The sequence below is a fragment of the Nerophis lumbriciformis genome, linkage group LG06 (genome assembly GCF_033978685.3).
Source record: "Nerophis lumbriciformis linkage group LG06, RoL_Nlum_v2.1, whole genome shotgun sequence".
NCBI lineage: Eukaryota > Metazoa > Chordata > Actinopteri > Syngnathiformes > Syngnathidae > Nerophis > Nerophis lumbriciformis.
This window is the reverse complement of record NC_084553.2, coordinates 9705951-9722092: the sequence shown is the minus strand read 5'-3', so window position 1 is coordinate 9722092 and position 16142 is coordinate 9705951. Positions and strand designations below refer to the sequence as shown.

The following is a 16142-nucleotide window of genomic DNA, read 5'->3' as shown; positions in this document are numbered from 1 at the left end:
CACGTACTAATGTGACTCTTATTTGTTCAGCTGAAAAAAAATATCTAAAATTTTTTGCATGCTAACAGTTAGCCTGTGTTGGCTACCAAGTTATATATCTATGGGAGTATTCAGCTGAAAAACTGGTTCAACACTTTAGCATGCTAACGTTAACATGTTAGAAGTTAGCATATGTCACGTACTAATGTGACTCTTATTTGTTCAGCTGAAAAAAAATATCGAAAATTTTTTCCATGCTAACAGTTAGCCTGCGAAATTATCGGCTGATAAATGCGTTAAAATGTCATATCGGAAATTATCGGTATCGGGTTTTTTTTATTATCAGTATTTTTTTTATTTTTTATTTTTATTTCTTAATTAAATCAAGTTATATATCTATGGGAGTATTCAGCTGAAAAACTGGTTCAACACTTTAGCATGCTAACGTTAACATGTTAGAAGTTAGCATATGTCACGTACTAATGTGACTCTTATTTGTTCAGCTGAAAAAAAATATCTAAAAATGTTTGCATGCTAACAGTTAGCCTGTGTTGGCTACCAAGTTATATATCTATGGGAGTATTCAGCTGAAAAACTGGTTCAACACTTTAGCATGCTAACGTTAACATGTTAGAAGTTAGCATATGTCACGTACTAATGTGACTCTTATTTGTTCAGCTGAAAAAAAATATCTAAAACATTTTGCATGCTAACAGTTAGCCTGTGTTGGCTACCAAGTTATATATCTATGGGAGTATTCAGCTGAAAAACTGGTTCAACACTTTAGCATGCTAACGTTAACATGTTAGAAGTTAGCATATGTCACGTACTAATGTGACTCTTATTTGTTCAGCTGAAAAAAAATATCTAAAAATTTTTGCATGCTAACAGTTAGCCTGTGTTGGCTACCAAGTTATATGGCTATGGGAGTATTCAGCTGAAAAACTGGTTCAACACTTTAGCATGCTAACGTTAACATGTTAGAAGTTAGCATATGTCACGTACAAAGTTTTATGACTCTTTATTTGTTTAGCTAAAAAAAAATATCTAAAACATTTTGCATGCTAACAGTTAGCCTGTGTTGGCTACCAAGTTATATATCAATGGGAGTATTCAGCTGAAAAACTGGTTCAACACTTTAGCATGCTAACGTTAACATGTTAGAAGTTACATAATAATGTGTTAATAATTCCACGACTGTATATATTGGTTGGTATCGGTATCGGTAATTAAAGAGTTGGACAATATCGGCATATCGGCAAAAAGCCATTATCGGACATCTCTACTTATATTGCATTTGTCTTTTGGTCGAAGGCTACTTTCCAAGTGGGTTTTCTTTTGTGATCGATGCTGTATTACCACCTTTCTAAAAAAAAATTATTAAAAATTCCTCTTTATTGATAAATGTGGCACGAAGGACACAGTTTGACCCTGGAACAGATTTTTTGTTTCCCCACATGAAAAAAAAAAAGTGGAACAAAGTGGGTTTGAAACCAGTTTTATGAAATAACGGCCGTGGAAGAACACTTTCCCTCCTCCGACTGGTAGTCATGGCAACGGCAGACGTGTCAGAACGTGATGTCAGGATCACAAGATCTGTGACTTCCCGTCACATTTAAAAGCTTTAACACACGCGCACACACACACACACACACACACACACACACACACACACACACACACACACACACACACACACACACACACACACACACACACACACACACACACACACACACACACACTTTTAAATGTTTGAGTGAATTGTGGTCACAAGGAGGCAAACAGGTGCAAGCTGCTGATTGGATGACACCTCCTATGGCAGGTGATAAAGGACTTTTTAGAGGTGTGGCACTTTAATGAAATAACATTCCTATGGGATGTTTTTTTTAAGAACACATCTTAACTTAAATATTCCTAATAATATGTATTTATTGAAATGATTATGTATTATTTCTGGTACTTCTGCAACATCTCATGTCAATCCTTCAACACACTGTTGATAACATTCAATAAAAGTCATTTGTTGTGCTTTCTACACCAAATTAAAAAAATTAATTAACCATTTATAAATAGGTGCCATTTTTATTTTTACAGCAATATACTTATGACTGCTCTGCAGTAGATTTAATAGTTTTTTACTGTTAAATCTACATTTGCTGTTCTACAGTGCGTTACTGTAAATGGAAAAACAATACTATTGTCATGCTTACAGTAACATTCAGGTGATTGATTTGCCCATTTTATTTTCACCGATAATGGCTTTTTTGCCGATATCCGATATTCCGATATTGTCCAACTCTTAATTACCGATTCCGATATCAACCGATACCGATATATACAGTCGTGGAATTAACACATTATTATGCCTAATTTTGTTGTAATGCCCCGCTGGATGCATTAAACAATGTAACAAGGTTTTCCAAAATAAATCAACTCAAGTTATGGAAAAAAAGTGTCAACATGGCACTGCCATATTTATTATTGAAGTCACAAAGTGCATTATTTTTTTTTTAACATGCCTCAAAACAGCAGCTTGGAATTTGGGACATGCTCTGCCTGAGAGAGCATGAGAAGGTTGAGGTGGGCGGGGTTTTAGGGGTAGGAGGTAGCGGGGGGTGTATATTGTAGCGTCCCGGAAGAGTTAGTGCTGCAAGGGGTTCTGGGTATTTGTTCTGTTGTGTTACGGTGCGGATGTTCTCCCGAAATGTGTTTGTCATTCTTGTTTGGTGTGGGTTCACAGTGTGGCGCATATTTGTAACAGTGTTAAAGTTGTTTATACGGCCACCCTCAGTGTGACCTGTATGGCTGTTGATCAAGTATGCGCCTTGCATTCACTTGTGTGTGTGAAAAGCCGTAGATATTATGTGATTGGGCCGGCACGCAAAGGCAGTGCCTTTAAGGTTTATTGGCGCTCTGTACTTCTCCCTACGTCCGTGTACACAGCGGCGTTTTAAAAAGTCATACATTTTACTTTTTGAAACCGGTACCGATAATTTCCGATATTACATTTTAAAGCATTTATCGGCCGATGATATCGGCAGTCCGATATCGGACATCTCTACCTTGTGACTGATTTGCCATTTTCTTTATGTTAAATCTATGGTTGTTGTTTTACAGTGTGTTACTGTAAATGGAAAAAACGGTACCGCTTTTAATATTACTACAAAATTCTGGCAATGAGGTGGCGACTTGTCCAGGGTGTACGACGCCTTCCGCCCGATTGTAGCTGAGATAGGCTCCAGCGCCCCCCGCGACCCCAAAGGGAATAAGCGGTAGAAAATGGATGGATGGAATTCTGGCGATTGACCTGCCATTTTCTTCTCTTTTTTATTACCGTAAAATGTATGTCTTTTTTTTTTTAAGGTGCATTACTGTAAACTGAAAAACGGTACCACTGTTATATTTACAGTAAAATTCTGGCAATTCACCTTCCATCTATACCTGCCATATTTTATTTTTTTTTAACGTAAAATTGAAAAATGGTACTACTATAATATTTACAGTAAAATTCTGGTAAATTACCTACCCGTTTTTTTCTGTGCATTACTGTAAATGGAAAACAGTACTATTGTAATTTTTACAGTAAAATACTTATGACTGCTTTGCCAATTTTTTTTACTGTTAAATCTACATTTGCTGTTTTACAGTGCGTTACTGTAAATGGAAAAACAATACTATTGTCATGTTTACAGTAACATTAAAGTGATTGATTTGCCCATTTTATTTTCACAGTAAAATACGTGTGACTGATTTGCCTTCTTTTTTTTTACTGTTAAATCTATCTATGGTTGTTGTTTTACAGTGCGTTACTGTAAATGGAAAAACCGGTACCGCTTTTAATTTTACTACAAAAATTCTGGCGATTCACCTTCCATCTACACCTGCCATATTTTTTTTTTTTTTACATAAAATGTGTTTGTTTGTTTTTACTGTAAATTGAAAAATGGTACTACTGTAATATTTACAGTAACATTCTGGTAAATTACCTACCTGTTTTTTTTTTTTACACTAAAATATACAGTTCTTTTTACTGTGCATTACTGTAAATGGAAAAACAGTACAATGGTCATTTTTACAGGAAAATAAATAAATAAATGATAAATGGGTTGTACTTGTATAGCGCTTTTCTACCTTCAAGGTACTCAAAGCGCTTTGACACTACTTCCACATTTACCCATTCACACACACATTCACACACTGATGGAGGGAGCTGCCATGCAAGGCGCTAACCAGCACCCATCAGGAGCAAGGGTGAAGTGTCTTGCTCAGGACACAACGGACATGACGAGGTTGGTACTAGGTGGGGATTGAACCAGGGACCCTCGGGTCGCGCACGGCCACTCTCCCACTGCTTTGCCAATTTTTTTACTGTTGAATCTACATTTGCTGTTTTACAGTGCGTTACTGTAAATGGAAAACAGTACTATTGTCATTTTTACAGCAAAAAACGTATGACTGCTTTGCCAATTTTTTTTTTTACTGTTAAATCTACATTTACTGTTTTACAGTGCGTTACTGTAAATGGAAAAACAATACTATTGTCATTTTATTTTCACAGTAAAATACTTGTGACTGATTTGCCTTTTTTTTTTTTACTGTTAAAAATATGGTTGTTGTTTTACAGTGCGTTACTGTAAATGGAAAGATGCTACCGCTTTTAATTTTACTACAAAATTCTGGCGATTGACCTGCCATTTTCTTTTTTTTTTTATTACCGTAAAATCTGTCATTTTTTTTTTACTGTGAAAAACGGTACCACTGTTATATTTACAGAAAAATTCTGGCGATTCACCTTCCATATTTTTTTTTAACGTAAAATTTGTTTGTTTTTACTGTAAATTGAAAAATGGTTCTACTGTAATATTTACAGTAAAATTCTGGTAAATTACCTACCCGTTTTTTTCTGTGCATTACTGTAAATGGAAAACAGTACTATTGTAATTTTTACAGTAAAATACTTATGACTGCTTTGCCAATTTTTTTTACTGTTAAATCTACATTTACTGTTTTACAGTGCGTTACTGTAAATGGAAAAACAATACTATTGTCATGTTTACAGTAACATTAAAGTGATTGATTTGCCCATTTTATTTTCACAGTAAAATACGTGTGACTTATTTACCATTTTTTTAATGTTAAATCTATGGTTGTTGTTTTACAGTGCGTTACTGTAAATGGAAAAACCGGTACCGCTTTTAATTTTACTACAAAAATTCTGGCGATTCACCTTCCATCTACACCTGCCATATTTTTTTTTTTACATAAAATGTGTTTGTTTGTTTTTACTGTAAATTGAAAAATGCTACTACTATATTTACAGTAACATTCTGGTAAATTACATACCTTTTTTTTTTTTTACAGTAAAATCTACAGTTCTTTTTACTGTGCATTACTGTAAATGGAAAAAAGGTACTATTGTCATTTTTACAGCAAAATACTTATGACTGCTTTGCCAATTTTTTTTTACTGTTAAATCTACATTTGCTGTTTTACAGTGCGTTACTGTAAATGGAAAACAGTACTATTGTCTTTTTTACAGCAAAATACTTATGACTGCTTTGCCAATTTTTTTTACTGTTAAATCTACATTTACTGTTTTACAGTGCGTTACTGTAAATGGAAAAACAATACTATTGTCATGTTTACAGTAACATTCAGGTGATTGATTTGCCCATTTTATTTTCACAGTAAAATACTTGTGACTGATTTGCCTTTTTTTTTTACTGTTAAAAATATGGTTGTTGTTTTACAGTGCGTTACTGTACATGGAAAGACGCTACCGCTTTTAATTTTACTACAAAATTCTGGCGATTGACCTGCCATTTTCTTTTTCTTTTTTATTACCGTAAAATCTGTCTTTTTTTTTTTTTTACTGTGAAAAACGGTACCACTGTTATATTTACAGAAAAATTCTGGCAATTCACCTTCCATATTTTTTTTTTACGTAAAATTTGTTTGTTTTTACTGTAAATTGAAAAATGGTACTACTGTAATATTTACAGTAACATTCTGGTAAATTACCTACCCGTTTTTTTTGTTTTTTTTTTACAGTAAAATCTACAGTTATTTTTACTGTGCATTACTGTAAATGGAAAAACAGTACTATTGTCATTTTTACAGTAAAATTCTGGTGATTAAGCTGCTGTTTTTTTTAACAGTTAAATCTACGGCTGTGGTTTTTAAAGTGTATTGTAGTTTTTTCCTCTCCGTAAAATCAATGGTTGTTTTTACAGTGCATTCCTGTAAATTGAAAAAACGTACGACCTTTATTTTTACAGTAAAATTCTGGCGATTTACCTGTAAGTTTTTCCACCGTAAAATCTACGGTCGCTTCTACAGTGCCTCACTGTAAATTGGAACGCAGCAACACTTTTACTGTCATAGTTAAATCCTGGCAATGATCTGCCAGTTGCTATTGTAAAATAAATGGTTGTTGTTTTTACAGTGCATTACTGTAAATTTAGCAACTGTACCACTTTTATTTTTTACAGTAAAATTCTGGCGACTTATTTGCCTTTTTTTTTTTTACGTAAAATCCCCCGACATTGTTTTCAGTGCAGAACATGTGCTGTAAAATTTGGACTACAAGCCGCTACTTTCCCCCCGCCCTACGCTTTGAACCCTGCGCCCTACAGTTGGGGAAAATACGGTACTTTCTTGAGTTTTTCACCTCGTTGTTGCCCAGCTGAAACCAGGGCTGCTTCCCGTAGGTAAAGATCTCCCACAAGATGACTCCGAAGCTCCAGACGTCGCTTTCCGTGGAGAACTTCCTGTACACGATGCTCTCGGGGGGCATCCAGCGGATCGGTAGCATGGTGTGTCCTCCCACCTGAAGAGAAGAAGAAGAGGAGGGTTTAACACACACACTCAAGAGAATATTCATCATCAACACAACACCCAGGCAGCGGGGCATCAAGTGTCCTCGCTGGTTTTACATTTCAGTGTCTGCCTCGCCGCCCGCCGGGTGTCCATACTCAAGCATAACAAAAACAAGGTCAAGGAATTCTCTGCACCTCCTTCGGCTCAAAATATTGCACTTTTGTTCCTCACGGAAGAGAAGCCTTCACAATAACACATGAAGTCCCATCAGTTTGGAGAGAAAAACTATTTATTAATCTTCTGTTTTTGTGAATGCACACCTTTAAATTATGTTTATTTTCATATCTATGTAAATACATTTTATATATATATATATATATATATATATATATATATATATATATATATATATATATATATGTGTGCATATATATAAATACATGTATATATATATATATATATATATATATATACATATATATATATATATATATGTGTGTGTGTGTATATATATATATATATATATACTGTACATGTATATATATAAATACATGTATACATATATATATATATATATATAAATACATGTATATATATATATATATGTGTGTATATATATACACGTGTATATATATATAAATACATGTATATATATATATATATATATATATATATATATATATATATATATATACATACATATATTTATGTATATACATATATACAAATGGCAGTGTGCTCCTGTCACATAAGAGGATCTTTGACGAGTGTTTTTGAAGTAGGTTTCTAAAATGCCAGAGTGCTCCTGTCACATAGAGGATCTTTGACTAGTGGATTTACAGTAGGTTTCTAAAATCGCAGAGTGCTCCTATCACATAGAGGATCTTTGACTAGTGTTTTTTGCGGTATCTCTGTAAAAGATCTGATTGCTCCCGTCACATAGATGATCTTTGACTCGTGTTTTTGTAGTAAGTTTAAAAAAATGGCAGAGTGCTCCTGTCACATCGAGGATCTTTGACGAGTGTTTTGGCAGTCGGTCTCTAAAATAGCAGAGTGCTCCTGTCACATAGAGGATCTTTGACTAGTGTTTTTGCAGTTTGTTTTTTAAAATGGCAGAGTCCTCCTGCCACATAGAGGATCTTTGACTAGTGGTTTTACAGTAGGTTTCTAAAATGGCAGAGTGCTCCTGTCACATAGAGGATCTTTGACTAGTGGTTTTACAGTAGGTCTCTAAAAGAGCAGATTGCTCGTGTCACATAGATGATCTTTGACTCGTGTTTTTGTAGTAAGTTTAAAAAAATGGCAGAGTGCTCCTGTCACATCGAGGATCTTTGACGAGTGTTTTTGCAGTCGGTCTCGAAAATAGCAGAGTGCTGCTGTCACATAGAGGATCTTTGACTAGTGTTTTTGCAGTTTGTTTTTTAAATGGCAGAGTCCTCCTGTTACATAGAGGATATTTGACTAGTGGTTTTACAGTAGGTTTCTAAAATGGCAGAGTGTGTTCCCGTCACATAGAGGATCTTTGACTAGTGGTTTTACAGAAGGTCTCTAAAAGAGCAGAGTGCTCGTGTCACATAGATGATCTTTGACTAGTGTTTTTGTAGTAAGTTTAAAAAATAGCAGAGTGCTCCTGTCACATAGAGGATCTTTGACTAGTGTTTTTGCAGTATGTCTGTAAAAGAGCAGATTGCTCCTGTCACATAGATGATCTTTGACTCGTGTTTTTGTAGTTAGTTTAAAAAAATGGCAGAGTGCTCCTGTCACATCGAGGATCTTTGACGAGTGTTTTGCAGTCGGTCTCGAAAATAGCAGAGTGCTCCTGTCACATAGAGGATCTTTGACTAGTGTTTTTGCAGTTTGTATTTTAAATGGCAGAGTCCTCCTGTTACATAGAGGATATTTGACTAGTGGTTTTACAGTAGGTTTCTAAAATGGCAGAGTGTGTTCCCGTCACATAGAGGATCTTTGACTAGTGGTTTTACAGTAGGTCTCTAAAAGAGCAGATTGCTCGTGTCACATAGATGATCTTTGACTAGTGTTTTTGTAGTAAGTTTAAAAAATAGCAGAGTGCTCCTGTCACATAGATGATCTCTGACTAGTGTTTTTGCAGTTTGTTTTTTAAAATGGCAGAGTCCTCCTGCCACATAAAGGATCTTTGACTAGTGGTTTTACAGTAGGTTTCTAAAATGGCAGAGTGCTCCCGTCACATAGAGGATCTTTGACTAGTGGTTTTACAGTAGGTCTCTAAAAGAGCAGATTGCTCGTGTCACATAGAGGATCTTCGAGTGTTTTCCTACGTTATTTCGGAGTATATCAGGCCTTTGTGGATGTAAAAATACGTATAAGCAAGAATAATAGGATGAGGGAAGTGCCCCCCACGTACTAATCTTTGTGAAAACGCGTCCCCTAAAGCAATTGTGTTGAAAATCCCGCTTCGGGGTGTTAAAAGTAAACCTTTGTTCTTAATAGAAGCAAGAACCTTCGGCATAAGCTCAGCATGCGAGTAAGGAAGGGGATAAAGCTACACGTGTACAGTGAGTACAGTGTGTACAGTATGTGCAGTGTATACAGTGTGTACATCCGTGTGGGCTGCTGCAGCCACGGAAGGCAAAGGATGTGCTCGCTGTGATCCCTTTAATGGCTTCAAAAGCAGCCGAACATGAAATGAAGTCCCCGACGCCGTAAATCCCCCGGGGCTGAATATTAATCGATCAAACAATCATGCATTCATCATCTCGCCTCTCAGCTTCCATTTGCAGGCTGTGGTTTTCAAAATCTATTCCCCCTCCCCACCCCTCCTCTCTCTCTCTCTCTCTCTCGCTGTAATCATGGCGGCTGGACAGGACAGATGTGGGAAAGAGCGTCCCAAGTATTGCCAGTTTCAGCCGAACATGCTGAGACAATATTGATGAGGGGGCGTGATTACACTATTGATAGATCATATAAATAACACGAGGCCTCGTTGCTGATACATGCTGATTCACCACCTTGCTCTCTTGAACACTTCCTTGTAGGATGTTGTGTTTACTCTTCAAATGATTGTGGCATGTAAAGGGATTTGGTTCTCTGAAAGGCACTGATTACTGTACATTTCAGACTGTAAGCTGCTACTTTTTTCCTACACTGCAAATACTAGGGGTGTAACGGTACACAAACATTTCGGTTCGGTACATTGAATGACCGTGACGTTCGATCCCTCAGACGGCACTGTATCAAAAACCGACATCAATCTCTAAAGGATATCACCACATGGGCTCAGGAACACTTCAGAAAACCACTGTCACTAAATACAGTTTGTCGCTACATCTGTAAGTGCAAGTTAAAGCTCTACTATGCAAAGCGAAAGCCATTTATCAACAACACATACCTGCCAACTTTTGAAATCAGAAAAACCTAGTAGCCAGGGTCCAAGGGCCGCAGGCCCCGGTAGGTCCAGGACAAAGTCCTGGTGGAGGGTTCAGGGCTTCGCCCCCCGACGCAAAATGATTATTAGCATTCAGACAGGTTAAAATGTTGCTAAAACCATCACTTTTCTATCAGTCACAGTGACTTTTCAAAACAAAAATATTACAGCAAAAATCATATGGGTTGATTGGCATGTTTATTCTGTAAGCTAACTTCAATAGTTTGAAATTATTTTGACAGTTAATGCCAGTTATCCTGTCAACCTTTCACAAGACTTCAATTTGTTAATTGAAAGTATAAACAGTATAAACACTTTTTACAGTAAACAAATGGTAAAACAGTACTAAACAATTCCATAAAGAAAAAAATTGGTGTCATTATTAACTTTCTGTCCAAGCTTGTATAATCTACTGCCTTGTTCAATTGTAAAAAATATTCTGTGCCTAAAATTCACACTTCTATCACAATTATCATACTGTAAACATGGTAAGCTAACTTCATTAAAATTAATAGTCCTGTCAATAGCATGGAATTACAATTCAAATGTAGTTTTTTTGTAAGCCTTTCAAAAGAATTCAAAATATGAAAAATTAATGAAAATTAATTTAAGCCATTAGACACTTGAAAAGTGGCACATCACATCTCTAATGTAATCATTTGAACTTTTCAACAGAAATAGCACTGCAAAAATATTAAGGACATACTTCTGTATTTTGGTAGTTATGCTGTCAACATTTAACAAGATTTCTTCAACTTGGACTTGGACTTGGACTTGGAAAGCATAAATAGTATAAACACTTTTAACAGTATGTCGTGCTGTGAAATACAGCCGACAGGATTGCGCACCAAACACGAAGCAAGGCCAAAGCGCATGGTGCAGGAGAACAAAGGACTTCTTTCATTTAAGGTTTGTGATAAACCATCAAACTCATTCGTTAAAAGGACTCTATAGTAATATAAAGCGAATTTTTCTGGACATTATCATGCAAGAAAAGTTTATTTTTGGGACCGCGATCACCGCGTAATGATTTTTAAAGGTTGCATTACAAACATTTAACTGTCCCATGTGATCAGCCAGTGCGATTGGAAGTCCATGCTCAATTATTGCCTCCGTAAATAAAACTTCGGCATTTATCACATCCAAAGAATCTGTTTGGGCGACGAAAAACGTTGAAAGTTTTCCACTTGTATCGCTAGCAACGGCATTAGACTTGTGTTTTTTTGTCCCAACGTGGTCTGTTACATCGCTAATTCCTCCGTGTCCGATCGAAAAATCTTGTCTGCACAAGGTGCAATTCGCGTAGTTTTCACCCTTTTTTTTTTTTAAATTAATGAAAAACCGTATTTTTTATCACTGCAACCGTAACCCGGAATAGGTTGATGAAAACCGTACGAATTACGGGAAAACCGGAGTAGTTGGCAGGTATGACAACATCCAGAAACGCCGCCGGCTTCTCTGGGCCCGAGATCATCTAAGATGGACTCATGTAAAGTAGAAAAGTGTTCTGTGGTCTGACGAGTCCACATTTCAAATTGTTTTTGGAAATATTCGACATTGTGTCATCCGGACCAAAGGGGAAGCGAACCATCCAGACTGTTATCAACGCTAAGTTCAAAAGCCAGCATCTGTGATGGTATAGGGGTGTATTAGTGCCCAAGGCATGGGTAACTTACACATCTGTGAAGGCACCATTAATGCTGAAAGGTACATACAGGTTTTGGAACAACATATGCTGCCATCTAAGCGCCGTCTTTTTCAGCAAGACAATGCCAAGCCACATTCAGCACGTGTTACAACAGCGTGGCTTCGTAAAAAAAGAATGCGGGTACTTTCCTGGCCCGCCTGCAGTCCAGACCTGTCTCCCATCGAAAATGTGTGGCGCATTATGAAGCGTAAAATACGACAGCGGAGACCCCGGACTGTTGAACGACTGAAGCTCAACATAAAACAAGAATGGGAAAGAATTCCACTTTCAAAGCTTCAACAATTAGTTTCCTCAGTTCCCAGTCGTTTATTGAGTGTTGTTAAAAGAAAATATGATGTAACAGTGGCTACTTTGGCACGTGTTGCAGCCATGAAATGTTAATTATTATTTGCAAAAAAAATAAATAAAGTTTATGAGTTTGAACATCAAATATCTCGTCTTTGTAGTGAATTCAATTGAATATGGGTTGAAAAGGATTTGCATATCATTGTATTCCATTTATATTTACATCTAACACAATTTCCCAACTCATATGGAAACAGGGTTTGTAGAATAGATAGATAGTACTGCCATTTAATGTCGAGGAAGTGCGACTGCATTGCAAATGAGACTCAAATGGTATAGGAAAGAAGATATAATAACTAGACAGCACAGTTATCATAATAAGCTCAACTTTAAATGTTACATAAAAAATAACATGTTATTTTCAAACAATTAACACACAAAAGTACCGCATCGATTCAAATGTGAGTGATAGCCGTCCCTAAGCATGGACGAGAATTGTAGGTTGCGTAGAAAAGATTAAAATCAATCCGGGTCCTGACTTCGATATTTTGTTGCGTCTGCTTTCTTCGGTCATTTTGCAATCCGAGCTCGCAAGATTACGTCGAAGGCTTTTAGCGATACACAAAGGGTGGGGTCACGGACACACAAGTCGGTCTGCTGAAATGTTGTTGCTCTCCATGCGTGACGTGAGTGTGCCTCCACTGTGTAGTAAAAAGGAAAGAACACGCAAATAAAGCATTCATGAACCAAATGATTTGTGTCCCTGCCAGTAAACGTTAGCTGGTTGGCCTTCAAAGGTCCTGCAGGTGCTTTTTATCTGTCATGGCTGTTTTATACTTTTGATTTAGTACTGATTGCTCGGTATTTTTAGTCCAAACAACACGATATTTACAGTCTAGTATATATATATATATATATATATATATATATACATATATATATATATATATACACACACGCACAAACAATATATGGATGGATGAATAGCCACACAGACTATGTGTGTGTATATGTATATATATATATTTATATATATATATACAAACCCCGATTCCATATGAGTTGGGAAATTGTGTTTGAATACGGAATACAATGATTTGCAAATTATTTTCAACCCATATTCAGTTGAATATGCTAGAAAGACAACATATTTGATGTTCAAACTGATAAACATTTTTGCAAATAATCATTAACTTTAGAATTTGATGCCAGCAACACGTGACAAAGAAGTTGGGAAAGGTGGCAATAAATACTGATAAAGTTGAGGAATGCTCATCAAACACTTATTTGGAACATCCCACAGGTGTGCAGGCTAATTGGGAACAGGTGGGTGCCATGATTGGGTATAAAAGTAGATTCCATGAAATGCTCAGTCTTTCACAAACAAGGATGGGTCGAGGGTCACCACTTTGTCAACAAATGCGGGAGCCAATTGTTGAACAGTTTAAGAAAAACCTTTCTCAACCAGCTATTGCAAGGAATTTAGGGATTTCACCATCTACGGTCCGTAATATCATCAAAGGGTTCAGAGAATCTGGAGAAATCACTGCACGTAAGCAGCTAAGCCCGTGACCTTCGATCCCTCAGGCTGTACTGCATCAACAAGCGACATCCGTGTGTAAAGGATATCACCACATGGGCTCAGGAACACTTCAGAAACCCACTGTCAGTAACTACAGTTGGTCGCTACATCTGTAAGTGCAAGTTAAAACTCTCCTATGCAAGGCGAAAACCGTTTATCAACAACACCCAGAAACTCCGTCGGCTTCGCTGGGCCTGAGCTCATCTAAGATGGACTGATACAAAGTGGAAAAGTGCTCTGTGGTCTGACGAGTCCACATTTCAAATTGTTTTTGGAAACTGTGGACGTCGTGTCCTCCGGACCAAAGGGGAAAAGAACCATCCGAATTGTTATAGGCGCAAAGTTGAAAAGCCAGCATGTGTGATGGTATGGGGGTGTATTAGTGCCCAAGACATGGGTAACTTACACATCTGTGAAGGCGCCATTAATGCTGAAAGGTACATACAGGTTTTGGAGCAACATATGTTGCCATCCAAGCAACGTTACCATGGACGCCCCTGCTTATTTCAGCAAGACAATGCCAAGCCACGTGTTACATCAACGTGGCTTCATAGTAAAAGAGTGCGGGTACTAGACTGGCCTGCCTGTAGTCCAGACCTGTCTCCCATTGAAAATGTGTGGCGCATTATGAAGCCTAAAATAGCACAACGGAGACCCCCGGACTGTTGAACAACTTAAGCTGTACATCAAGCAAGAATGGGAAATAATTCCACCTGAGAAGCTTACAAAATGTGTCTCCTCAGTTCCCAAATGTTTACTGAGTGTTGTTAAAAGGAAAGGCCATGTAACACAGTGGTGAACATGCCCTTTCCCAACTACTTTGGCACATGTTGCAGCCATATGAAATATTAAGTTAATTATTATTTGCAAAAAAAAATTAAGTTTATGAGTTTGAACATCAAATATCTTGTCTTTGTAGTGCATTCAACTGAATATGGGTTGAAAAGGATTTGCAAATCATTGTATTCCGTTTATATTTACATCTAACACAATTTCCCAACTCATATGGAAACGGGGTTTGTATACACACTATATATATATATATATATATATATATACATACATATATATATATATATATATATATATATATATATATATACATATATACGTATATATATATATACACATACATTTATACATACATACATATTAACATATACATACATATATACATAAATATATACATACATATATACCTATATACATACATAGATATGTATATATATATATACAGTCAAGAAAATAAGTATTTGAACACCCTGCTATTTTGCAAGTTCTCCCACTTAGAAATCATGGAGGGGTCTGAAATTTTCATGGTAGGTGCATGTCCACTGTATGAGAGATAACCTAAAAAGAAAAATCCAGAAATCACAATCTATGATTTTTTAACAATTTATTTGTGTGATACAGCTGAAAATAAGTATTTGAACACCAACATTAATATTTGGTAGAGTAGCCTTTGTTTGCAATTACAGAGGTCAAACGTTTCCTGTAGTTCTTCACCAGGTTTGCACAGACTGCAGGAGGGATTTTGGCCCACTCCTCCACACAGATCTTCTCTAGATCAGTCAGGTTTCTGGGCTGTCGCTGAGTAACACAGACTTTCAGCTCCCTCCAAAGATTTTCAATTGGATTTAGGTCTGGAGACTGGCTAGGCCACTCCAGAACCTTGATATGGTTCTTACGAAGCCACTTCTTGGTTTTCCTGGCTGTGTGCTTTGGGTCATTGTCATGTTGGAAGATCCAGCCACGACTCATCTTCAATGATCTGACTGAGGGAAGGAGGTTTTTGGCCAAAATCTCACAATACATGGCTGCAGTCATCCTCTCCTTAATACAGTACAGTCGTCCTGTCCCATGAGCAGAAAAACACCCCCAAAGCATGATGCTACCACCCCCATGCTTCACAGTACGGATGGTGTTCTTGGGATGCTACGCATCATTCTTCTTCCTCCAAACACGCACAGTGGAATTATGACCAAAAAGGTCAATTTTGGTCTCATCTGTCCACAAAACGTTCTCCCATGACTCCTCTGGATCATCCAAATGGTCATTGGCAAACTTAAGACGGGCCTTAACATGTGCTGGTTCAAGCAGGGGAACCTTCTGTGCCATGCATGATTTCAAACCATGACGTCTTAGTGTATTACCAACAGTGACCATGGAAACAGTGGTCCCAGCTCTTTTCAGGTCATTGACCAAGTCCTGCCGTGTAGTCCTGGGTTGATTCCTCACCTTTCTTAGCATCATTGAGACCCCACGAGGTGATATCTTGCATGGGGCTCCACTCCCATTGAGTTTGACCGTCATGTTTAGCTTCTTCCATTTTCTAATGATTGCTCCAACAGTGGACCTTTTTT

At 37.1% G+C, this 16142-nt stretch overlaps 1 protein-coding gene across 3 annotated transcripts in view; it reads right to left on the bottom strand.

Moving 5' to 3' along the window:
• ntrk3b (neurotrophic tyrosine kinase, receptor, type 3b) overlaps positions 1–16142 on the bottom strand; it is a 656085-nt gene that overhangs the window by 15529 nt on the left and 624414 nt on the right. For all 3 annotated transcript variants that reach the window (XM_061963693.1, XM_061963694.1, XM_061963695.1), the window contains one exon: positions 6653–6811. In XM_061963693.1, coding sequence (XP_061819677.1) covers positions 6653–6811 — 159 coding nt within the window. The remainder of the gene's footprint in view (positions 1–6652; positions 6812–16142) is intronic.